At 58.6% G+C, this 23,295-nt stretch overlaps 3 protein-coding genes across 12 annotated transcripts; 1 reads left to right on the plus strand and 2 right to left on the minus strand.

Annotated features, from left to right (window-relative positions):
• On the minus strand, positions 1–4,670 carry GNGT2 (G protein subunit gamma transducin 2). Of its 2 annotated transcripts, XM_045813754.2 has the most exons (5): positions 4,532–4,670; positions 4,114–4,271; positions 2,983–3,093; positions 2,139–2,244; positions 1–1,827 (listed from the first exon to the last, which is right to left on the minus strand). In XM_045813754.2, exons 4-5 carry the CDS (start codon positions 2,220–2,222, stop codon positions 1,702–1,704), a joined length of 210 nt encoding a protein of 69 aa, XP_045669710.1. In that variant the 5' UTR covers positions 2,223–2,244; positions 2,983–3,093; positions 4,114–4,271; positions 4,532–4,670; the 3' UTR covers positions 1–1,701. The 2 variants fall into 2 exon arrangements, with proteins under 2 accessions (XP_045669710.1, XP_045669711.1); XM_045813755.2 differs by lacking the exon at positions 4,114–4,271 and having other exon boundaries at positions 4,532–4,650.
• Positions 4,671–4,803: 133 nt separating this feature from the next.
• Positions 4,804–13,832, plus strand: ABI3 (ABI family member 3). Of its 2 annotated transcripts, none has more exons than XM_045813744.2 (8): positions 4,804–4,931; positions 9,181–9,348; positions 10,248–10,424; positions 11,737–11,822; positions 11,958–12,053; positions 12,240–12,394; positions 12,935–13,072; positions 13,344–13,832. In XM_045813744.2, exons 1-8 carry the CDS (start codon positions 4,815–4,817, stop codon positions 13,505–13,507), a joined length of 1,101 nt encoding a protein of 366 aa, XP_045669700.1. In that variant the 5' UTR covers positions 4,804–4,814; the 3' UTR covers positions 13,508–13,832. The 2 variants fall into 2 exon arrangements, with proteins under 2 accessions (XP_045669700.1, XP_087710607.1); XM_087854481.1 differs by having other exon boundaries at positions 12,243–12,394.
• A 315-nt stretch (positions 13,833–14,147) lies between these two features.
• On the minus strand, positions 14,148–21,709 carry PHOSPHO1 (phosphoethanolamine/phosphocholine phosphatase 1). 8 transcript variants are annotated; one of them, XM_045813749.2, is made up of 5 exons: positions 21,540–21,709; positions 19,307–19,405; positions 17,568–17,679; positions 16,630–16,748; positions 14,149–15,914 (listed from the first exon to the last, which is right to left on the minus strand). In XM_045813749.2, exons 3-5 carry the CDS (start codon positions 17,610–17,612, stop codon positions 15,032–15,034), a joined length of 1,047 nt encoding a protein of 348 aa, XP_045669705.1. In that variant the 5' UTR covers positions 17,613–17,679; positions 19,307–19,405; positions 21,540–21,709; the 3' UTR covers positions 14,149–15,031. The 8 variants fall into 8 exon arrangements, with proteins under 8 accessions (XP_045669706.2, XP_045669708.1, XP_045669705.1 ...); XM_045813745.2 differs by lacking the exon at positions 21,540–21,709 and adding an exon at positions 20,476–20,693; XM_045813746.2 differs by lacking the exon at positions 21,540–21,709 and adding an exon at positions 20,455–20,693.
• Between the last annotated feature and the right edge of the window lie 1,586 nt (positions 21,710–23,295).

The following is a 23,295-nucleotide window of genomic DNA, read 5'->3' on the forward strand; positions in this document are numbered from 1 at the left end:
TTTGGTGCAAAATGGTGGTTTTATTAAAGCACGGGGCAGGACCCGTGGGCAGAAAGAGCTGCTGCCCCACGTTGTGAGGGGGACTGATTACATACCTGGGAGTTGGGGGTAAGGAAGAAGCGAGGTGTTTTCTTTTCTTTTTTTTTTTTTTTAAGATTTTTATTTATTTATTTGACAGAGACAGCCAGCGAGAGAGGGAACACAGGCAGGGGGAGTGGGAGAGGAAGAAGCAGGCTCCCCGTGGAGAAGCCTGATGCGGGGCTCGATCCCAGAACGCTGGGATCACACCCTGAGCCGAAGGCAGACGCTTAACGACTGTGCTACCCAAGCACCCCAAGAAGCAAGGTTTTCGAGAGAATTTTTGTATGCTGAAGAGGACCTACAAGATATTGGAGGCCTTGCCATTGTCAAAGGAAGGTTGTTTTACCCTCTGGTAAAGCATTAACAGTAAGACCGTTGGGAGTTACCTTCTGGAAGTTAGGTTTTTGATGAAGAATGCTTTTTTTTTTTCTGGTAAATCACGGAGACATTTGTAAAGGGAGGTAGACTCTCTCTTGCTGGACTGTGATCTCTGTTCGTTAACCATTTGTTTTTTAGCTTTAGGGCGGCCAGGAGTGCCATGGAGCCCGGAGGACTGTCACACAGATCCCACCCGAGAGGGGGGCTTTGGGAGGTCAGCTTGTGCTCTGTCCTTGGCTTGCCTTCTGCGCCCTCATCACTTCTGTGGCTCCATAAGACTGTAATCTCCTTGCTAACAGGCCCAGGAATCCGAGTCCTCCTTAGCGGGAGCCAGCCTCCCTCCTGCAGCCTCCTTCCTGTTCATCAAATCCTGTCCCTGGGCTGCTTCGTGCCTGTTCTGTTGCCTCGGGTGGAGACCACAGTTCTTCACTGAGCTCATGGGAGGCCCTTCAAGGCTTCAGGTATCTCCCTCTTTGGGCCTCTGTCTGCCTCGGCCCGGCCCACGGCCCACTGGCCTGCAACAGTTCACACCGACCTTGCCCGTGGCCCCGAGTGGGGGTCTGCCGTGTGCCCCACACCACCGATGGTCCTTTCTGTGGGGTAGACTTACTGCCTTAACTGCAAACTCTCTGCTCCGGCCCTGTTAGCCTTGCTCGTCTCCCTCCCTAGTGCCCAGCATAGAACCACACTCCGTATCATTAAATACATCGTGACACTGTGACTTCACAAACTCTTTGTCCTCAGGCCCTCTGGGGTGGTCTGAGTGACTAGGAGCAGGACCACAGGGTCAGACAGAAGATGGGGAAGAAGGGCCCCCCACTCTGGCCCTCACCCCAAACTACTCTGAATAGGAATGCTGTTTCCTAGGAAGAGTGGGGCGACCAACAGACGGGACGGCTCTGGGCTGGGTAAACGTCTCTAAGGATGCCGTCTGGGGTCCCAGGGTGTGGCCGGCTCTTTGGACCCCACCACACAAGTGCCTGCCGCTGAGCCAGAGAAGCTGTCCTCTGTCCTCGAGGGCCTCCACGGGGAGCCCGCAGGGACCGGGGAAGGTGGAGGGGAGGAGAGCTGAAGGGGGGAGTGGGGAATGGCTCTCCAGTGCCCGGGCCAGGTGTCTACTCCTGCGGTGGCCGAGAGAGGGTGAAGAGTCCCTGGGGTCCCTGAGTGTCCGCAGACACTCGGTTTCTGGTGAAGAGTGGGGCTGAGGAGGGACAGACTTCAGGGGACAGGGCTCCGGGGCCCTCAGCTTATCATACAACCGCCTTTCTCCTTGAAGGGGTTCTTGTCCTCAGGGACGCCTTTGAGGAGAGGGTCGTTTCCTGCTTCAGCCTCCACATAATCCTTGATTTCCTTTCCTGTCTTGGAAATCTGCGAGAGAACAAAGGGTTGTTCCAGGCCTTGTTTGTCTGTGGGGATCCGTGGTTTGCTCGGTCCAAGAAAACAGGTCCTGGACAGGGTGGGGACGGAGGCTGGAGGGGAGACAGAGAAAGGGACAGGCGGGGGTGGGGGGTGACTTCTTCCCTCCGAGGGGCGCCAGGCCAAGCACGCTGTGCCCTCCAGGCTGGAGAGGCCTCACCACCCCACTGCCTATCGCTTCCCCTTGGGGGGGGGGGGTCCCGGCTCCATGAGGACCCGGACGCGATGGAGAACAGGAGCAGGGAAGGGAAGAGAGGGCTCACTAGCATTCTTGGGTTCTTGACTTCCTTCTTCAGCTGTTCCACCTCCATCTTCAACAGCTCCTTCTCACTGAGGTCCTGGGCCATCCTGCCCCAGAGACACCTGCTCCTGGAAAGGGTTCCACAGCTGGGATCGCAAATTCCCCTGGGCTCCCCGCAGGGCCCTCCTGCACTCCCCACACCTCAACTTCCACCCTCCTCCCTGTCCAGCCCCTCACTTCAGGCCCCACTCATTCACACCATGGGTTCACTCCCACCCCCACCCCATCCTGAGTCCAGGTCTAGAAGAGAGGATGCCCCCGGGGTTAAGGGGGACGCACAGGCTCCGCCCTTGGGGAAGGATTTGTCTAGAAACAGGAATCAGAGCATGGAGAAGGGAGAGAAAAGAAGACTCTTTCAGGGAATAGGATTCGGGAAGCCAGGTTATTGTTCCACATAATGGTACAGGTAGACATTTTCAGGAAACAGCAGGTCCTGCCAGGGGAGAGTATACCCTAGTGGTTAAGAGGAAGGTTCTGGAGCCTGCCAGACTCCAGTTCTGATCCTGGTTCTGCCACTTCCAAGCTGTGAGGCTGAGGCAAGTCACTCAACCTCCTTGAATCTTAGTGTCCCCCTCTGCAAAATGGGTATAATAACAGTACCTACCTTGTACGATTTTTGTGAGTCCTGAGAAAATAATGCATATATAATATTTTACCCTCTGTGTGGCACATAATGAATATTATTATTATTGTTACTGATATCATCATCATCGTCAGGACAGGGTTATCAGGAAGGCCTGCTGGGTGCCCAGCTTTCATAACTCTAAGGCTAAATCCCAACCCAGTGCAACCTCAGCCCCTCTCACCTGCCAAGAAAAGAGCGTGCACTTCAAGTCACTTGTCCCCGACTCAGGCAAGATGGTGTTTGAGCTCCCCAGCTCCTCAGCGGCTGAAAGTCTTCAGATAAAGCAGATGGTCTGAAAGCCAAAGTCTCTGATGCCTAAGCTGATCATGGGCTCAAGGTTCTAAGCCCATCCACCGGCCTGAGCCTCCAAGCCCTCCCTGCCCCTGGCGCAGACACCCTGCCCCCTACATCTGCCTTGTTCCTTTCGCGACCCCTCTGGCTTAGAGCCAGTTCTCACCCTCACCCCGACACGCTCCCTTCCCCGTGCCTTGTCTCCCAAGCCCTCCCCTCTGCTACCTCTGAGCCGGCTCTGAGACTGTTCTTCTCAGTGAAGCAAGTCCTAGACCAGCTCCTAACCTCCCTCACCCAAGAAGCCGTTGTGTCTCCCACTGGAGCCCCACGGTTACCCCTTACAAGCTTCTTCTAGCTCAATCTTCCTTCGCTTATTCAATAAAAATGGACTCCTGGCTTAGGATGCAGGGCCTGCATACTTGGGGCCCTGGCCACCTCCAACGTCTGTGTCCACGCTTCTTGGCCTCCATGCCTCCTTCTGAGCCTTGAGTGGGGGTCTCCCTCAGCAATCGCTGAACACAGGGCCCGCATCCTGGTATTTCTCTTGGTTTCCTTCCAGGACCACCCAAGGCTATGCTGTTTAAGAGACACCTAGCTCCTGCTCAGGCTGACACCTGTCCCTTGGCAAGGGGACGCTCTGGAGAAGCAGATGCTTAAGAGATCAATACGGTACGGAAGGGATCCTCTCTTTGTTCTGTCTCTAGGTTGACAGGAGGGGCTCTGGAAGGGCCAGGGAGGAGGCCTGGAGCCCACCGTGACTCCCCCCGCTCCAGGGTCTGAATCCCACTCACAGCTGGGAGCTCTGAGAATGTAAGATCGGCACCAGAGCCTGGAGGTTTCTCATGCAACTGTCCTGTGAATGCAGGATGGACAGCACAGACCTCTAGACGCCAGCTCGGTGCTCTGTCCTCCGCAGCTTCCTAAGACCGACCAGTTAAGCTGGAACTTGAACCCGATGCTTCCCAAAGCCAATTCCTTCCTGTTGTCTAATCCGAATCCCTCAGGCCACAGCTGGGCTTACCTCCGTGGGGCACAGAGCATGTGCACCAGGGCCCCTTCACACACAGCCCTTCCGAGGCTGGCTCACCCTGCTCGGGGGCCTCTGGATGTGTCTTCCTGGTGTCTGGGCTGATTCCTCTCGCTGCCGCGTTGGCCGGTTTCCATCGTGGCTGCGCCACCCTGTAGCCCCCGGCATGACTGGTCTCCATATCCCACCCACCGTCCACTCCCCGGGCCCTTGGTGACTCATCCCTGAGCTTCCCAAGGAAGCCCCCACCCTCTGTCCTTCCTCCCCTTCCATGAGTGGAAAATCCACCCCCCACCCACCCAGAGCAGGCCAGCCCCCTTCCTCCTCAGTCTCCCACCCCATCCCCCCCCCCCCCCCCCCCCCGCCAAACAGTTTCCTCTGCAGGCCTAGGGAGCAATCACAGCGCCCCGACCTTGGCTTCCTCTGCTGGGAGGGATTGGGGGGCTGGGCCCCCAGGGGGGCCCCTGGCTTCCCCCTTCCTCCGGGCAAGGGGCAGAGAGGCGCAGGCCCAGGGAGCGGAGACTGACTTCCTCTTGTCCCGGAATGAGCCTGCCTGCCCTTTGCAAGCAGGTTTGGGTCTCTCACGGAGAGGAAACCAAAAGCGGTGAGGGGGGGCAGGCAGAGCGACCAATCAAGAGCAGGGTGAGGCACAAAACCAGCGGGCTCCCTGGGGAGCCAGCCAGAGGCGGGGGGCCATGGCCGAGCTGCAGCAGCTGCAGGAGTTCGAGATCCCCACGGGCCGGGAAGCTCTGCGGGGCAACCACAGCTCCCTGCTGCGGGTCGCCGACTACTGCGTGGACAACTACGTGCAGGTAGGCGGAGCGGGCACCCGCCCCGACCCCCGGGGCCCCCTGGAGTCCACCTCGCAGGCAGGACCGGGGGAGCCATCCTGACAGGTGCTCGTCCTGGGCCCCGCTGGGAAATCCTCCACCCCAGGCCTCGGATTCATGCCGGTCTCCCCCAGCTTCAGCCCTGACCCCATGCTCCCCAGCCCCAGCGCGCCCCATCCCTGTCCCGGTGCCGCAGAGATGCCCAGGCAGGCAGCACTGTTCCGTCCTGTTAGCAGGCCTCACCCTGCATTCGACTCCCTCCTGCGTCCCGCTCAGATCCGGAGGCCCAGACTTGTCCTGACATAAATGCTGGCATTTTTATTCCGTTTGCAGGCTGAGTCTAGGTGAGACTTCAGAACTTCCCGAACAGTGTCGTGAACTTGAGAGGGACCAGGGAGAGAATCCCTTTCCTGATAGTCGAGCGAGAGTGGAGGGACATCAGCCTAGGCTGGGTCTGGCGCAGAGGCAGGGGGATGGACAGCATGACTGCCAGGAGCAGTCCACCAGCAAAAGATGACAGTCGTGGCATTTTAGAGCAGTCTCCTAAATTGGGTCGTTGTTCCAGGCCCACGAACACGGATTCCCGGATCAAGGGAAGAGGGGCGAGGGAAACTTAGCAATGATTGAGCACCTCTGTTTTTTTCATTAATCCTCATAACCACCTTATGAGACAAGTAATATTATTCCTCTTTCATGGATGAAGAACCAGCACCTCAGGGAGGCAAGGTGACTTGTCCAAGGTCACACAGCTTGGCTGTGGCAGAGCTGAGCATCGGCCTCCTGACTTCTGAAGCCGGCCTTTCTCCTCCCCACCTTTCCCCTTCCCTGACATGCCGACTTAAGGACAGTTTCTTTGCACTGGCTGGCCCGGGGGCCTCCTGGCTCAGGAGGAGTGTTGAAAAAAAAAAGATTGAAAGTAGCAAGTGCTTATGGGAAAATGGCAGATTAAAGAGAGTCAGGGATGATACCAGGGAGAACGCTCTGCACCCTTCCTTTGGGCAGGCGTGTTGTCCTCACTTGGCTTCTTTTAGCCCTCCCCCCAGTCCTGAGAGGGGAGAACCACTCCCACTCCATAGCCAGGAGGCTGAAGTTCGGAAAGATTGACTCGCTTTCCCAAGGTCTCTAAGCTGGTGGCAGAATCTGGATTCGAACCCAGAACTCTGACTCCCGAGCCCACCGCCAAACCTCTCGCTGAATCATTGCTGTGAATGTAGATGTGTAGATGTTGAGTGACCCGCTCGTGGATGAGACGGACTGTGGCTTGTAAACCAGTCTGGGTCTCAGGTGCCGGAAGGCAGGCTCCTCCTATGGACCGGGAGAGAAGTGGTTCTGCGCGTTCCTTCAGTAACCTCTGCACACCTCCAGGCTCTTCCAGATGGGTTCTCGTTTGTCGTATACACAGTGTGCACACAGGATTTGGGGTCCCAAAGACCTGGGTCCGATGTCCAACTCAGCCAGCTAGCAACTACAGGACCCATGGCAAGGTGACCCTCTGATTCTTACACCTTTTTTTCACAGGGGTCACATGGGTTAAATGTGAGAACGTGTGAAAGCACTTAGTCCAGTGCCTGTCCCTTAGGAGGGCAGGATGCATGGAAACTATTACCATCACCGTCATCACCATCATCATCCTCCTTCGGAAGGATGAAAGGCACACAGAGATAATGAAAGTCAATTCTAGGGAGGCGAAGCGGCCCTTGCAAAACACCCAGGGCATCGAAAGCCCTGCCCCGGGTCAGAGTCCTGGGGCTCCTGCTTCCTTCATGCAGGACACTAACTAATTGACCTTAGTTACCTTTCTCGGCCTCCCTGAAGATCCCGCTCTGGGGAGCAAGTGCCTGCGAAGGGTTTGGGTGACGAAGGGTTTGGGTGACTTCTCAGCACCGCCCTTAAACAAGGCCTGGTTCCCACGCCCTCCGCCCCTCCCCCACCCCTCCCTCCACCCCAACCAGGTGTCAGGAAACCCATGGGGAATGGGGGGAGGGCAGGCTGGGGTCGGCTGCAGAGTTCTCCTCCGTCAGAGTCCACTGAGTTTACAGACAAGGTACTTTGCATGATGAATAAGCAGTCAACCATGACGATGGATCTCACACCTTTGTACCTCCGGACCGAACTTTGTGCCAAGCCCCAAACCGGGGGTCAGTAGGTATCCGGCTCCAGCCTCCCAGAGCAGGGCCCAAGCAGACATTTTCCTGTCTGGGCTGACAGTTCCACACAGCAGGCCAAGCATGGGACAGTGCCGGCGAGGGGAGCTGGGAAATGTGGGTACAGGCCGAGGGAGGAGTAGTCAGCGCTCTGTTCTGGGCTGTCGTTCCCTCACCTGTGAAAGAAAGGTCTTGAGCTAGAACAAGACCTGTTCTCCTTGATTTCTTTGCCTTTTCAAGGCTCTTGGTTACATATGCTGATGAGATGTAAATTGCACGCAAATGAGCATCTAGCTGTTGAAGAGAAAGGCAGGGAAGGGCTGCCCAGAAGGTTCTGGGCCTGCCCTTTGACTTCAGCCTGGCTCAGGCTCCGTTGGAGCCCTGCTCTGAGAGGTTCCAGGTCTCCTTTCTGTTGACAGGCCTTGGGGAGCACCCAGGGGTCTTTAGCAAGGAGACTGCGTGGTGCAGCCTTGTCTGTCCGTGCATGGGCCTGGCCCAGACTTGTCCTGGACTCACCCCTACCCCCTAGAAGGCTCCAGGCTAAATGGCAGCAGCTCCTCATCTGAGATGAGGAAGCTGCCTGGGGAACCAAATGACGGGAGGAGTTTTGCTCTAGCCCCACGGTCTCATCTGGAACTGGAAAAAAAAAAAAAAAACCCTCTTCTGTCTTCAGCTATTCCCTGTCCACCCTTCCAGCGCTGACTGCCAGTGTGCCTCTGGCCACACCTGGCACAGGGCCTGGCAGGCAGTAAGGAGATGCCCAGCAAGGGTTTGGGTTCACATTCAATTCATGAATTAACTCACAAATGTATATTTATTAAATATCGTCTGTGTGTTGGGCACTATTCCAGGGTAGGATACAGAATAAGACAGACAGGCTCTCTGCTCTCACAGTGCTTACATTTTAGTATATGGGGGAAACAGATAATGAAATAAATAGATAAAGAATTCCTGATGGATAGTGTTAAGTGCTATGAGGAAAAGAGAACAGGGTAAATATGGTAGAGAGTCAAAATAGAAGTAGGCTACGAGAATCTTAAGGTGGTGGTGAAATGTGTCTCTGAGGAGCTGAGACTTAATAATAAGGATTCTAGAAAGAAATAATGGCAAGTGCAAAGGTCCTGAGGTAGAAACAGTCTTAGCTTGATCTGGGAACAGGGACCTAATGGCTAATGTGCCTGGAGGGGAGCAAGTGGAAGGGAGTGGTAGGAGAGAGCCGAGAGAGAAAAGCAGAGCCAGCCTTGTGGGGCCCCATATAGGCCATGGCTGGAAGTCTGGATTATATTCTCGGTGTATTGGGAAGCTACTGGAGGGAATGAATGAAGTCACTCTTCTCTGGGCCTCAATTTCCTTATCTATAAAGTGGACTCGATCATTGGTTCCTAAACACCACCCTGCAGACTGGAGAAAGACCGCACAAGGGCCACCTGGGGAGCTTTTAAAGGCACAGATTCATCGACATCACTCCCAGGGTTCCGGTTAGAAGGAATGGGATAGCCGGCCTGATGTCGATCGGTTGGTTTTTAAGTTTGAAAGTACTGCCTTCCGGGATGCCTGGGTGGCTCAGTTGCTAAGCGTCTGCCTTCAGCTCAGGGCGTGATCCTGGGGTTCTGGGATCGAGCCCCACATCAGGCTCCATGTTCTTCTGGGAGCCTGCTTCTTCCTCTCCCACTGCCCCTGCTTGTGTTCCCTCCCTCACTGGCTGTCTCTCTCTCTCTGTCAAATAAATAAATAAATAAAATCTTTAAAAAAAAAAAAGAAAGAAAGAAAGTACTGCCTTCCTTTTTCCTTTCTACTATTCATTCCCAAAGGTCCTCTCGACGTGGTGGGATCAGTCCTCAATCTGACTCTTCGAGAAGGGAGATCTTTCCCTCCCCTTGTACGCATTCCTCAGGGCAGTAGATTTGCTCTCCTCATGTCCCCAAGTCCCTCTTACTACAACATCATTCTCACAGAAGCCCCATCAAACATCTAGAGTTACCGCTTTCTCCCAGTTCAGCGCCCACGTTCTCCCTCTCCTATCCTACCCATCCAGCCAAGGATCCAGGGGAAGGGGCCGGCCTCCGACCAGAGCTGTGTTTTTTCAGGCCACAGACAAGCGGAAGGCGCTGGAAGAGACCATGGCCTTTACCACCCAGGCACTGGCCAGCGTGGCCTACCAAGTCGGCAGTCTGGCCGGACACACTCTGCGTATGCTGGACCTGCAGGCGGCCTCCCTGCGGCAGGTGGAGGCCCGGGTGAACACGCTGGGCCAGGTAAAGGTCGTGGGAGGGCTTCTGGTGCTGGCCCCCAAGTCTTCGGCCCCACTCGGACATGTTCTCCTTTCGGACTTCTATCTGAATTCTGTCCTGCACGGTAGCAAGCAGGGTTTACCAACCACGGGGGTTGCCGAGCACAGAAAAAGGCAAGTGGATCTTGTTTCCAGCTAAACACAGGCAGTGACTTCCTAAGTGTCCTCGTCCCTGAGTGTTTGCTTGGCAAGGCCATCGGCAGGCCTGAAAGCACCATGCCGTGCCCCCCCCGCCCATCTGGCACACACGCCCTCCTCCTTCCTTCCTGGAGCCTTGGCTGAGGAATCGCCCCACCAAACACGTGCACACACACGCTGACACACCAGCATGGCCCATGTATCACCCGCATGTGCCCTGTGGGCTGTGCCTTCTCTCACCCCAGCAGACCCGAGTGAGTCCCCACCCTCTGGGTGTTGTGAGTTTCCCCACAGAACATTCCGAGAGGAAGTGAATTCACTTCTCTGTCCCCCCAAGAGAGCCAGTCGCTCCAGCCACGATGCTCCAAGCTCTGCCACATCCACGTTATCCACCAGCTCCGCTTCCGAGCCAGCCCGGGGCTCCAGTCTCTTCCCAGCAGCCCCAGAGGTGCTGTGTTTTCTCTTTTCCTCTGGTTCCTGCTCAGCTAATAATAACCCTCATTCTCTTCCATCAGGAAGTTGCTCCAAAGTGGCTCCGTCCTCCCCTGGCGACTCTTTTCCCAAATGCCCTGTGACCCTGGGGGACAGCGTTTACTCTTTCTCTGGACCTCATGGCCTCCCTTGGCCCCTGCCCCCACCCCCAAAGTCTCTATCCTCTTCCTCCCGTAAGAGGAAGGGCACGGTACAGAGACTGCCCCACTGTCCCCTCCAACCCTGTCGTGGCAGATGGTGAATATGCACTTGGAGAAAGTGGCCCGGAGGGAGATCGGCACCTTGGCCACCGTCCAGCGGCTGCCCCCCGGCCAGAAAATCATCGCCCCCGACAGCCTCCCTCCCCTCACGCCCTACTACAGGAAACCCCTCAACTTTGGCTGCCTGGATGACATTGGCCATGGGATCAAGGTAGAGAGAGGGCCCCTCCTCTTTTCCGCAACTCATCCTCTCCTTTTCATGGCTCCCTTGTCCCCAGGCCCCCAGTTCTCGTCCACAGCCACGTTCCCGTCCCAACCTGCCTCCTTCGCCTTTCTTCACTCCCTGAAGCCATCACCCTAAGTGGACCCCCTCCTCTCCAAGTCTCCCTCCTTAAAAGTCCTTCCTGATTCCTCCCTCCACAACTGGCCTTTAGCCTGTCCTCAGATGCCGCTGAGGGTGCATCCGAGCACCCCCTTCCGTGGGGGCTGGGTGTGTGCGAAGGGGAAGAGGGGGAAGGGAGGTGTCAGGGTGTGCATGAGAATGGCTCCCCAGCCACATGAGAACGGCAACTTCCTCTGTCTGGAGGTTTGAGGTCACCGCGCTGAGCCCTCAGCCCAGAGCCGCTTGCTTTTGGGCGGGAATGGGGGTGGGGTGGGGGATGCAGCCACTCAAAGGGGGGGCGCTGGTGAAGATGGGGGAGCATGACACTGCCATTTCCTTCTCGGCTCATCTCCCCAGACCTGGGAGAGGACACACCCCCGACCCCATTTCATCCCAGCTCCTGCATGCCAACGTTCCAGGTTAGACTAAAGCACTCCTAGGTCTAGACGACCCCAGGAAACCCTTCCCATCCCGCAACATCCAGACTACACTCCCTCCTTCAGGCACCAGGCCTCCCCATTTCTATTCTTTATGACTCAGCCCTGGGCCCTGTTGTCTCGCCTCGTGGAGTGTAGCAGAGCAGGGCATTTCCCGTGTCCCTACGCCTGGGGACACCCTACTAGTAACAGAGGCGCTCCCTTGCCTGTGGCCTTCAAGCCATTCGAGCATTTTAAATGCTCTCCCCTCTCTGTCCTGAGCTTCCCCTAACTGGTTAGGTAGGCCCATCAAAATGACAGGTGGGATATTTCTAAGTGTGATGGTCCTCTCCCCCCTCTCCGCTCCTCCCCCCTCCTCAGCCCCGCGTTGGGCTTTGGGTCTATCAGAATTAGAGACCGCCAAGCTGGCCACTGAGATGCTTTGGGGGCGAGGTACGGATGCTAGGCTGTGCGGAGGAAGTGGCCTCAGACCGTGTCTGCTTCAGGTTCCCGTCGGGCCTGTGGCCTGCGGACCAGAGGCCCAGGGCCCAGGAGGCAGCAGGAGGGGGTGGCGGTCGGGTGGAGTGGGAGAGGGGGCTGGGAAGTGGAAGTGGGAACTTGCTGTCCCCGCGCTCTCCCTCGTTTCCTTTCTGGGACCGGGCGAGGCGGGGGGTACTGGCTGGGGAGCCCGTAGACATCAGCCCCGCCCCTTGCGCCCCCCGCAGGATCTGACCACGCAGCTGTCGCGGACCGGGACCCTCTCGCGAAAGAGCATCAAGGCGCCTGCCACACCGGCCTCCGCCACCCTGGGGTGAGGCCTAGCGATCCCGAAACTCTCCGCCCCCACCCTCAGCGCCGAGAGGCCGAACTTCCTCCTCTCCGCACCTGACCCCGGCTCGCCAAAGCCTTCCTTCCCCCCACTGACGACACCCCTCCCCCCCTTCAGGAGGCCACCGCGGATCCCCGAGCCGGTGCAGCTCCCCGTGGTGCCCGAGGGCAAGCTCTCCGCCGCCTCATCGGCCTCTTCCCTGGCCTCGGCAGGGTGAGTCCCACGAGTCCAAGTGGGGGTTGGAGGGGGCCTCCTGCCAGTTGTCAGAGTGCCTGCTAGGATGGGGAGGACCCTCCTCACAGGCCTGGGGCTCACGACTGAAGGGGCGGGGCCGGTGGGGGGATGCCGAGTTAGGGAAGGTGCCCCCCAAACTAGCCGAGCCCCGCTTTCTGTCTTCAGCAGCGCCGAAGGTGTCGGTGGGGTCTCCACAACCAAGGGGCAGGCAGCACCCCCACCCCCACCCCTCCCCAGTCCCACGGCCCCACCCCCTCCACCCGCCTCCGAGGTCTTCCTGCCGCCCCCTCTGCTGGAGGAAGTGTCCCTGCCCCTGCCGGGTAAGGAGCTCCGCCCTCTTCGGTCTCAACTGCGGGGTCTCTCCTCCCCTCCCCACCCCACTCCGGCCCACCATCTCCCTCCATTCGGCCGGCCTCAGGGAACACCTCGTCCAAGGTAGGGGGTAACGGGAGAGAAAGGGGCAAGAGAACAACTTCACTCAGCGCCTGCTTTATGCCAGGCTCCCTGTGCAAGCTTCTCATCGGTTTTCGCACTTCAACTTTAACCCTGAGCGGAGCTTCACACTCTGATTAACAGATGGAAGTTGAGGCTGACAGGTTAAGTGACTTGCCCAAGGGTCACCCGGCTAAGTAGCAGAGCCTAACTACCCTACACTACTCAACATGTGTTTGCCGAGAACCTCCTGGGTTCTAGACGCCTTGCGGAGGCTGTGCCGGGCCAGGAGAACAGGCTGGAGAAAAAGATTACACCACATGGGTAGATGCCCGAACCCCGACTTGGAACAGCTTTGTTTCCTGGGGGGGGGGGCACTGGAGGGGTACCCTGGGGCACATCTGCAGGCTTTCCCCTCTCCCTCCCAGCCCCCGAGCTGCCTCCACCCTTGGACCTGCCCCCTCCTCCACCCCTGGATACGGATGACTTGGGGCTGCCCCCTCTGCCCCCACCGGACTTTGGGCCCGAAGAGCCTAGCTGGGTCCCTGCCGCATACTTGGAGAAAGGTGCGTTGACTCCTGGGACTAGGGGTTCCCCCCCCCCCGCCCATTCTGATGAACTGACCAAATGTTCATCCAGGGTGGTGACCGAGCTGGAAAGACAGGCAGCTGGCCTGGCACTGAGTATATTCTTAAACGCAGCTGGGGAGGGGATCCCGAAGCTTCGGAGCACACACCCCCTGCCACACTCCCCGCAGCCGCCCCCTAGGTGTTCCCTGGCATCCCCATGGTAGGCCGGGAGGCACATCTCATGGCCATCTCTCTTCCTGCCCCGCAGTGGTGACCCTGTACCCATACACCCGTCAGAAGGACAACGAGCTCTCCTTCTCCGAGGGCACCATCATCTGCATCACACGCCGCTACTCAGACGGCTGGTGCGAGGGTGTCAGCTCGGAAGGGACTGGATTCTTTCCGGGGAACTATGTGGAGCCCAGCTGCTGACAGCTTGGGGCTCCCTGAGCTCCTGACCCAGGCGCTGCACCGCGCGAGCCCCTCGAGCTCCAGCACAAAGCCAGCTCCACACTCAAGGCTGGCCTAGGCCTGCCCTCCTCTTGCTCTGTGAGCTGGGCCTATCCCTCCCCCTCGTTTTGGTGGGAAGGGGTCCCGGGGAGAGAGAGGATGTACCCAAAGCCCTGCTGCAGGCAGGAAAGAACTGGAAGCCAAAGAGTTTGCTCATCTTGTCCACAGAGGACCCCCCTACTCCACGCAGGATGGGGTCTCCAGCTGCCAAGTGCCAACTCGGAATAAATCTCTGATGACCTCCTGGTGATTGCCCTGCCGGGCTGGGGGGCCAGAGAGGGAGGAGGGAGTGAATGGCTACTGTGAATTACTGAGCCCCTCTGCCCGCCAGGGCAGCTGGCTCTCCCCATCACTTCCGTCCTAAGTCTCTACACTAGAAGCCGGAGGCCCCCAACGACGGACCACAAAGCTGGGTTCCTCAAGCGGGGCACTCTCTCCAGAGGCGGGGACCAACTCCTCCACTTACGTCGGGCTCTCTGAGGGCAGGGATCGCCTCACCCTCACCCCACAAACATCGGCGCGAGAGATCTGAGTCAGCGCTTCCCCCTTCACCTCCTTTATAGCTCTAAAACATCGAAGAGGGAGGAGGGGCTTGACTTTCGCTGGCTCTGCTTTAAAACATCATGGCTTTCTGTTCCATACGGGAGGAGCGGGGCGCGGAGGGCCGAGCCCGCGGGGCGACTTTGCTAAAGTCCCTGGTCTCTTGCTGCATAGACGAGGCTGGGGTGAGAGGAGACACTATCGCGCGCTGCGAGGTCCCAGGCTGGACCGACTCGAGCCGGACAGTGTGCTACCTCGTTCCACCACCAGGAGGCGACTGTTCCCTCCGGCTTTTTTTTTTCCTTTGGGGATGCTGGCGGGGCTGGGGGTGGGGGGTGGGGGGATCGGGCGCGGGAAGGGAGGGAGGCGAGAAGAAAAAGAGTGTAGTGTGGAGACGCGGTAGGTGAAGCAAGATCTAGGCCTGATGCCGTCGGTAGAGAGCTTCATCTCTCTCCGCTGGGACTCCGGAGCGACCGGGAGGCTTTCGGAACAGGAGTTCCCTTAACAGAAGAAAAGGGGATGGGAAGATTCCGCAGCTCAAGGGAGCAGTGAAAGCGGTGGGAGATGTTCCTTTCTCCCCCGCCCGGGAACTCCTTCCTCCCAGTTCGGAGGACAAGGATTTTTGAAAACACCGCTGCCTTCCCGGGTATGCGCACCAACTAGGTGGGGCCAGACTCCAGATTAAACGTTGCAGTGGAACTGGGGGAGGTAGCCGAGCTGGGTGAACTGCATAGATAGGGACGGCTCCGACCTCCCTCCCCAGCCCCCCATGGACGAGCCCGGAATTCCCGGAGGGACATACCAAAGCGAAAGGGAAAAGGGAGTAATAAAACTAGGTTTGTCTTTCCCGATCTCCCCCCACCCCGCCCCCTCCTCCGCCCGGGCGCCCCCTGCAGGCCGCGGTCCTCAGCACGTCTTCAGCACCTGTTGCAGATGGAGGCGCACGTCGGTGGCCGTTTCCCAGGGCACCACGCTGGCGCGAAAAGAGCTGGGCTCGGCCTTCTGCGCCTCCTGGATAAGGCGGTGCATGGGATAGCCGCGGCGCGGGAAGGCCACGTCGCCGCCCGCCAGCAGCCCCATGGGGCAGAAGTCGTTCGCGCCGTCGCCCACGTAGAACAGGCGCTCGAAGTGCACGCCGTCGTGGGCCCGCTCGCGCAGGTAGTCGCTGAGCACCTTGTGCTTGCACATGTTGGCGGGGCAGCGCGCGCAGCTGTGCGTGTGGAAGGGCCGTAGCGCCAGCAGCCCCCGCGCGTCGGGCCCCGACGGGTTGCTGAGGATGCGGCGGAACAGGCTGTGGTGGCCCGCGGCGCGCAGCGCGCTCTCCACGCCAAAGGTGTTGGCATCCGAGATGAGGATCACCTCGAAGCAGGAGCCCTGCTTGGCCACAAACTGCAGCAGGTCGCTCATGCCGGGCGACAGGGGGATGGCCTCGTAGACGGCGCGCAGGTCCCGCGGCCGCACGCCCTGCTCGCCCAGGTACTGGAAGACGCGCTGCATGTACTCGTTGTAGAAGCCCTCGCGGTAGGTGGCCCGCAGGCTCTCGGGCAGCCGCTGGCCTGGCGCGGCGCGCACGATCGAGTCGTCGCTGTTTTCGTCCACGATCGTCTCGTCAAAGTCGAAGGTCAGGAGGAAACGCGGCGCGCCCTGCGCGGCCATCCCGCCGTCCTGGGAGCAGGGGGGAGAGGAGCAGGAGGAGGAGGAGGGGGCAAGCGAGAGGGGGCGCGGCGCGAGCCGGCCGGGGAGAGGCTGGTTAGCAGGCCACGGCCAGAGGCGCTGGCACATCCAAGACCTGAGGAGGACCCAAGGCTGGTTAAGCTGCGCGGAGGACACAACGCCACCGCCCCCACCCCAGCCTTCCCTGCCCCCCCCCCCCCGCGGGCACCTCTCGCTGAACTGTGCTGGGGTTTATCCTCAGAAGACCGTCCTCCTCCTGAAGCCAGAAGGGCTTCCTTGGCACCTGTTCTGCTACTCTCGTCTAGGGCCACTGGGGCTTAACAGGGTCAGCTTAACAGACGGGAACAGCAGCTTCCAAGGGGTGACCCCTTTGGGGAGGCTTCTGGACTAGGCTGTTCTGGAGACTTCCAGTGGCCCCTGGTGATGTGGAGTCCTCTCCACCCCCTTCTTCCCTAACAAACGTAAGCAAGGGAAACCAGGCATTCACCCAACGGAAGCAGCCTCCTCATTCCCTTTTTGGGCCATGCCGAGCCAATGGGACTGTGAACAATAAGGAGCCAGGCTCCAGGGAACACTCGCTGGTATCATCGAAGGCATGTAGATGGGAATGCCAGGTCCTCGGGCCTGGATTGTTGCTGAGGGCCTGGGCCTCCGCACTGGCCAGAGAACTAGATCTTAGTTCTTGGAATAACCAGGTCGCTGGGTTGACCCAGGAAGACTTTCTGGGAGCTGCTTCCAGCCAGATGGCACTGGGCAGGGGTCCCAGGATGGGACACTTTCTCCAGGGAGTTTTAGGGCCCTGTGCTGACAGTTCATCACTAATCACTTGCCAGTTCCCTGGGAGGAACACGTCAGCAGGTGGGGTTTCTGCCAGAGTCCGAAGGAAGCGGGCAGCAGAAGCAGTGGGGCTTGGGGAGGTAGGAGCTTCCCGCGCCAGGCCTCGACATACCTGGGAGACAGGTGAGGGAGAGGAAAGAGAGCAGCGGTGGCTGAAAAGGCAGAGGGAGAGGAAGCAGGGAGTGGGAGGGGGAGGCTAGGAGGAGGGCATGCCAGGGGAGCCTGGAGACAGACTGCACAGGGGGACAGAGTGGGGATGGGGGGCTCCAGGAAGTGGAGACCTCGGGCCAGAGTCCCACCTACAGAGAACGTGGGAGAGCATGGTGGCCAAGAGTGCAAGTGTGAGGCACAAAGAAAAGCAAGCGAATGGAGGCCGTGGAAGCCCTCAGCAGCCTGTCCGGGCCACCTCTGCGGCCGTGCATGGTGGAGGGGCAGAGAGCAAATCCTGTTCAGCTTTAGAATACGCACCATACACACTGCCTTTCTCCCTCCTGGCCTCCCACCTCGATCAGTCCAGAAGGAACCACCTCTCCTCCTGTCTTCTTCCTAACTCGCTCTCTGATATTCCGGTGATATTTGTGGCCTGGCCCACCTTGTGAAACTTTCTCAAGTTCAAGCTCCTCATTTCAGAGCTGGGGTGTGGACCTAGCTCTCTGCCTCCCTAACAGCACTGTCCCTTCAGGCTCATCCCTAGAGTCACCCTCTGGTCTCATCGAGATCCATCTGCGAGTCGCAGTGGCCCAGGATCCTTGGAGTTGAGGATGTCAAGTACCAGGACCCCACACCTGGGGTGGAAGCTTCCAGGGATTAGTGGAGGCCCAGCGGAGATGAGGGTGGGCCTTAAAAAGGGACTGGATAGGGCTCCTTCCACCCCATGATGGGAAGGGGGTTGAGGCCTCAGCCTAAGAGACCCCTGGAGAGACACACTTACCCTAGACAGGCATCGGAGGCCAGCAACTGGAAAACACCCGCTCATTCTCAGTGCATCACCCTGGGCACCACGTGGCGGGACTCTGTCGGCCTCCAGCCGTCGTCCAGAGCTCCTGACAACCACAAGGAGTCTGGTTAAGTGGGAAAGCCAGATCTCAAAACCAGAGCTTAGGGTCTGAGACCGGTGTTTTTTTTTTCCTCCAGTATGATCCCGGCCCCTTTCTTGTGCCATGGTTTACACATCCCCAGCACTGGTGTTCTCCCGCGGCTCATCGCAGTCCCATGAATTCAGGAAATGAGAAGGACCCAGAGAGGTTAACTTGCAGGAGGCTATGCTGTGTCCCCAGGGAGCCTGGTTCATGCACACCGGGCCACAGCCTTGTATGCTTAAAAGGGAAGGGGCAGATGACAGGGCTCATTGTGCCACAGCTGGGGGCCGGGACCCCTGAGCATCACAGATGATCTGGGACTGGCCTCCCTGGTGCTGTCAGAGGCTGGCAGTCGGCCGGCAGTCAGTGTGAAATCTCTGCGGGGCTCTGCTGTTTGGCTTTGGGGACAGGGGTTGGCTTCGGGGGGGCTTCACCACTCAGCTACAGACGACACCGCCTGCAGCTCCCAGTGCCTCCCCAGGCCCCATCCCTCCCCCTCACCTCTGGGGTTGAATGGGAAACTAGAAGCAGCTGGGACACATCGGGAAAGATGTTAAGAACCAGGAGACTAGACCAGGAAAGGAGCAAAGTCCTGGCTGGTTGCTGCCCTCTGGTGGTGACAGGGGATGACACTGGAAACCCCTGACTTTGTCAAGGTGACACTCTCCCCAGACCATCCCAGACCCTCAGGGAGAAGCTGTGGGCCCCGAGACAGACGACTGAGACCTCCCGGGAACAGGGCATAGGTCAGAGGGAGGGCCTCTACCACCTGGAGCTACCCCACCGTCTCGCCACGCCCTAACCAGACGTGCCTTTAAGCCCTTTTGATATGGATGGAAGTGGGTCTCAGCCTTTCCCCTGGAGAACTTTTAATCTAGGAATTGGGAGGTGGCCAAAGCTGAATGGGGCAGGGGGCAGAAAAAGGTGGGGGCCAGGGGAGGGATCTAGGAGAAGATGGGAGAGAAGGCACAGGGACACCGGAATGGCAAGTTTTGGAGGATGGGAGGGCTCTTCCCAGGCCCTATCTGGAGGGAGTTCCAAACTTCCAGGATCCTGCTGATAGCGCAAGTCTGCCCCCAGGCCCTGCGATTTGAGGAGAAAGGTCAGGGGATGCCAGTTCTGTGATAAGAGCGAGCAACCCCATGGTGCACACAGACATGTGTGGGGCTCGGGGAGGCGAGAGGGAGACAGAGAGATACACAGGCTCTCCAAGCAGCCACCCAGAGACCAACTTTCATCCCACAGAAAAGGGTCTCCTGGCTTTGCCCTTGTTTTTCTTTTCTTTTTAAAAAATTTGGTGGAATAGTCTACTGATTTTCAACTATGTACAAAACTTCTCATTCATTAGAGCAAAAGACATAGTTTAGTTATATTTTTTTCATCTAATAATACTATTTAGGGAAATGGGTTCAACATTTGTCTAGTGAGTTCCCCTTGTTTTAGTCCCCAGAGCAGAAAGGCAGGCATCCTGAGTTTCTTCCCTCAGAAAGAGAAGGCCGTGCCGCCACCCCACCCTTACCCCACAGTGATCAGTGACACCCCCAGGCCCCATTGGCATCGCCTTCTCATGACGCTCAGAAAGGTTACTCACCTCTGGCAGCTTTGTCCTAAGTGACCAGATCCTTTTGTGGTCACCAGAAAGAGTCCCTTAGAGAAAGGGGGGACAGGATCTCTGAGCTTCTCCAGATGGCTAGAGCAGAGAGAGGAGAGAGGGGTTTCTTTGGGGTGGCAGGGAGTCCGTATTCTAGTCCCACCTAAAAGTGGTGCTTGCCTCCCTGATTCCACATCAGATCACTGGATTCCTCCTTGTTTCCTCCTGCCTTTGACAAAAATGCTTTCAGATGACATTTGTGGGAATGGGGATGGGGGAGGGAGACAGTTTGCCATTACCCGCTTCATGAGGGGACGGATCCCTCGGGACAGTTTGGGGACAATTTTCCCCTGGAAATGTGGAGGATAGGGATGGAGGTGGGGAGCGAGGACCCTGCAGATACCACAGTTACAAGCCCCCTGCCCAAGACCAGGTCTTCTTGTATCAATCACTAGGAACTGGATCCCACAACTAAGCTGAAGTTTTCTCCCTCCCCAAGACTTCCTTCTCACCACCACCAGCAGCAAATAGGAAAAACGGAGGCCCAGAGAGGTTAAGCTAACATCCTGGGGGTCCCACACCATCGGATGCAGGATTAGAACTCAGGAGTCCCTGGTGCCTCTTGGCAAAGTTGCAGCCAGAGCTCCCCCTATTGCCCTGGAGACCCCCTGGGCTGTGAGTCACCCGGCCCTGAGGACCTGGAGCCCTGGTGTCAGTGAAGAAGCTAGGACCAGGAGTCCCTGCTGGGCTCACCCTGCCTGGGTGGACAAGCTGGAAGGGGATCCTCCGTGGACAGGGAGGTGGCAGCTGCCGGTGGAGTGGGGGGAAGAGATATTTTTAGAGGTGGCTGGAAAGCAGGCATTCTGGCACACCCCCAGCTGGCGGGTGCTTCGCTCCAATGCGGGGCAGGGGGGTGCGCAGCTCGGGGAGCCCAGGGAACTGGTGGTGGCAGGGAGCAAGTGAGCACAGATTCCTTCGCTTTGCCCGAGTCGGGGACAGAGGGATACCCGGACGCCACGTTCCCGGGGTAGGAGAAAGGAGGAGGACTCATTTCTCCGCTCCAGGGACTCCCCCACTGACACACGTGAAGGAGCGCCCTCAAACTCCAAACAGCCCCCACCCCACGCTGGGACCCCAGCCTCCCCTACCTCGGAGAGCCCAGGACTCACGCGGAGAGCGGCGGCGGCAGAGGTCTGTCCCGGCGTAGTTTGGAGTGTAAAGAGTGGGGGAGAGGGGCTACCTGAGGTATTTGGGCGCAGGATGGGGCAAGGGGTGCTTACGGGAATTGGAGGGGACGCGGTGTCTTATCCACCCCCGGATTTCTGGGCTCCGGCTCACGAGTCCCTCCAGTCCCGAGGGGCCGTGGATGATGTGCGTCTGGGCCGTCCCCTCCACCTGCCCCCCATCCCCCCGGGCCGCCGCCGCGTCCCCTTTAAATGCCCGGGAGCCGGAGCCCGAGCCGCGGCTGGCGCTGCGGCTGCCGCAGCACCCGGGCCCACCGCAGTCCCCGCACGTCACAAGCGACTGTCCAATCACAGCGGCGCCGGCGCACATCAAAGGGGCGGGCCGCCCGCGGGCCACGCCTCCCGGCTGCCCCGCAGGCTCCCCGAGAGCGAGCGAAGGTGGGGTTGCGCGCAGGGAGCGAGGGGAGGAGTGGGGAGAAGGAGCGCATCCCTCCGGAGGAGCGTGGGTGGGGGGCACCCTCGCTGGAGCGGCTGCGGGGCTCTGCGTGAGTCCCCGCCCACACACCCAGAAGTGTCAGGGCTGTGCCTCCAGGGCGCTGAGCCCTGAGATTTGCAGAAACGCACCCCTACAGCCAGCTCCCCTTCCCTTCTTCGCTCCTCAGCCGAGCGGTAGGCACCGTTGGACCCAGCCCAGGAAAAGCAGTTCCTCTCCCACGTGCGCCTAGCTCTGCTTTCCGCGCGGAGTCGCGGCGCCTCGCCTCTTGGGACCCTTCCTCGGTTACAGGTTACCGGGGATTGCGGGGGAAGGGGCTCTCCCACTCCCCTACCCCGTAAACACCGATTTAAGGACCCAACTGTTTGTCCTTTGCAAGTGGTGTTGTAAATAAAAAACCCGCTTTCTCTTCTGTTTCGTTAGAGTCCGCGCCTAGCCACACTCCCCTGCCTCCCCTTCCCACCAAACCAATCCGCACCCCTCCCAGCTCCGTCTGCCCTCCAGCCGGTTGGTTGAGGAGAAGCTTCTGTTTCAAGAGCGGAGAGCCGAAACTTACATACACGGAGAGCGTACTATGAGCAGGACGCGGTGCTAGGTTGCTGCTTTTACGGTTGAATATTCACAACGGGAGAAATTATTTGCCTGAGTTCAAACCTAGGCACACCTGGCCCACGGGGTCACAGAGGAACTGTATGGATGCAGAGCCTCGGCGCCCCAGGCCTGGGTCTGAATCTCCCCCTGCTCCACTCCTCCAAGAGAGCCGGCAGATGAAAAGGCCCTGTGCGATCGGGCAGTCCCTGGCGCTGGAAACCAGCAAGGGAAGGAGGGTGAGCGAGGAATTACCCTGTGTGGGGCGCTAGTGTGAACAGGACAAGTGTGTTCCATGTTTCCACACGTACAAAGGAGAACGAACGCTTTACAGCTGTTTAAAACCCTTGACCGTAACTTCCAGCGCCCCAGCTCCTTCACTGGCTTGCTGCTCAAACCCCTGTCCTCACTGCCCACCCTCTCTTCCCGCTCCAAAGCACCCCTGATGTTTCCTGGGGACTTCCCTCCTCAGGAACGCACCTGCCCCATTTGCTGGGTGACCCCTGTCTGTCACACATCCTGAAGCTCCTTTTATTACACCCATCACCCATGTGCCACCAGAGCACGTGGGAACTGCTGTCAGTATACTTCCACCGGGCAGCTCTCCTAATCCTCGCTGCTCTATGAAATGGTGCATGGCTTCTTTTGCTGTTGGGAAATCAAGGCACAAAGAGTTGAGCCTGCCCAGGGTCACCCAGCCGGTGAATGGCAGGCAGAGCTGGGCTTCTAGCCTGGTTGCCTTTTTTTTTTAAGATTTTTTTTTCTTTTAATTTGTCAGAGAGAGAGAGAGAGCACAAGCAGGGGGAGCGGCAGGCAGAGGGAGAAGCCAGCTCCCCACTGAGCAAGGACCCCAATGCAGGACTCCATCCTAGGACCCCGGGATCATGATCTGAGCCTAACCGACTGAGTCACCCAGGTGTGCCCCAGCCTTAACCTTTACCCCACACCCTGTCCCTCCATCCGTGTCTGCCACCCCTCCTGTCCTGTCAGCAATAGGAGGGCAGAGACCACGTTTGCCTTATGTATTAGTGTCCCGTCGCCCCCAGCACGTAGACCAAAGCGCAGTGGGACCGAGATGTTTCTTGTTGAATGAAACACGTCACCTGCTGTGTTCAGCTCCACCTAGCACTCCATTTGTCCCCTCATTTCATCTTCGCACTAACTGGTCACTCCAGGATTATCCGCATTTTCCAACAGGGAAACTGAGGCTCAGAGAGATCAAACCTCTTGCCCAGGGCCACACACCCCCAAGGAGGCACTAGACTCAGACCCCATTCTGATGGTTAACATCCTTTCAGCTGTTCCCAAATTCACCGATGGGGCTGAGGGTGGGGCGGGCGGGTCACTTTGTATGGTGGCCTGAGCCAGGTCTTACCGCCCACCTCTGCCTTCCAGACACGGGAGTTCCCCAGCTCACAGGAGCTCTGTGCAAAGCGCCCCGGCGGGACAAACCTAGAAACTCCCAGTTCGCAGGACATAATCCTACCGCTCTGAAACGTTCCCGTCTCGTTGTGCCAATGAACACAGTTGGGCAGTTGGACAAGTTGGATGATCAACTGTGTGTCTAAAGAGGGGGACAGAGGGGTGCCTGGGTGGCTCAGTCGTTAAGCGTCTGCCTTCGGCTCAGGGCGTGATCCCAGGGTCCTGGGATCGAGCCCCGCGTCGGGCTCCCTGCTCCGCTGGGAGCCTGCCTCTTCCTCTCCCACTCCCCCTGCTTGTGTTCC

Source organism: Ursus americanus, chromosome 23 (assembly GCF_024610735.1).
Source record: "Ursus americanus isolate L20-20 chromosome 23, mUrsAme1.1.p, whole genome shotgun sequence".
In the NCBI taxonomy this organism is placed as follows: Eukaryota; Metazoa; Chordata; class Mammalia; order Carnivora; family Ursidae; genus Ursus; species Ursus americanus.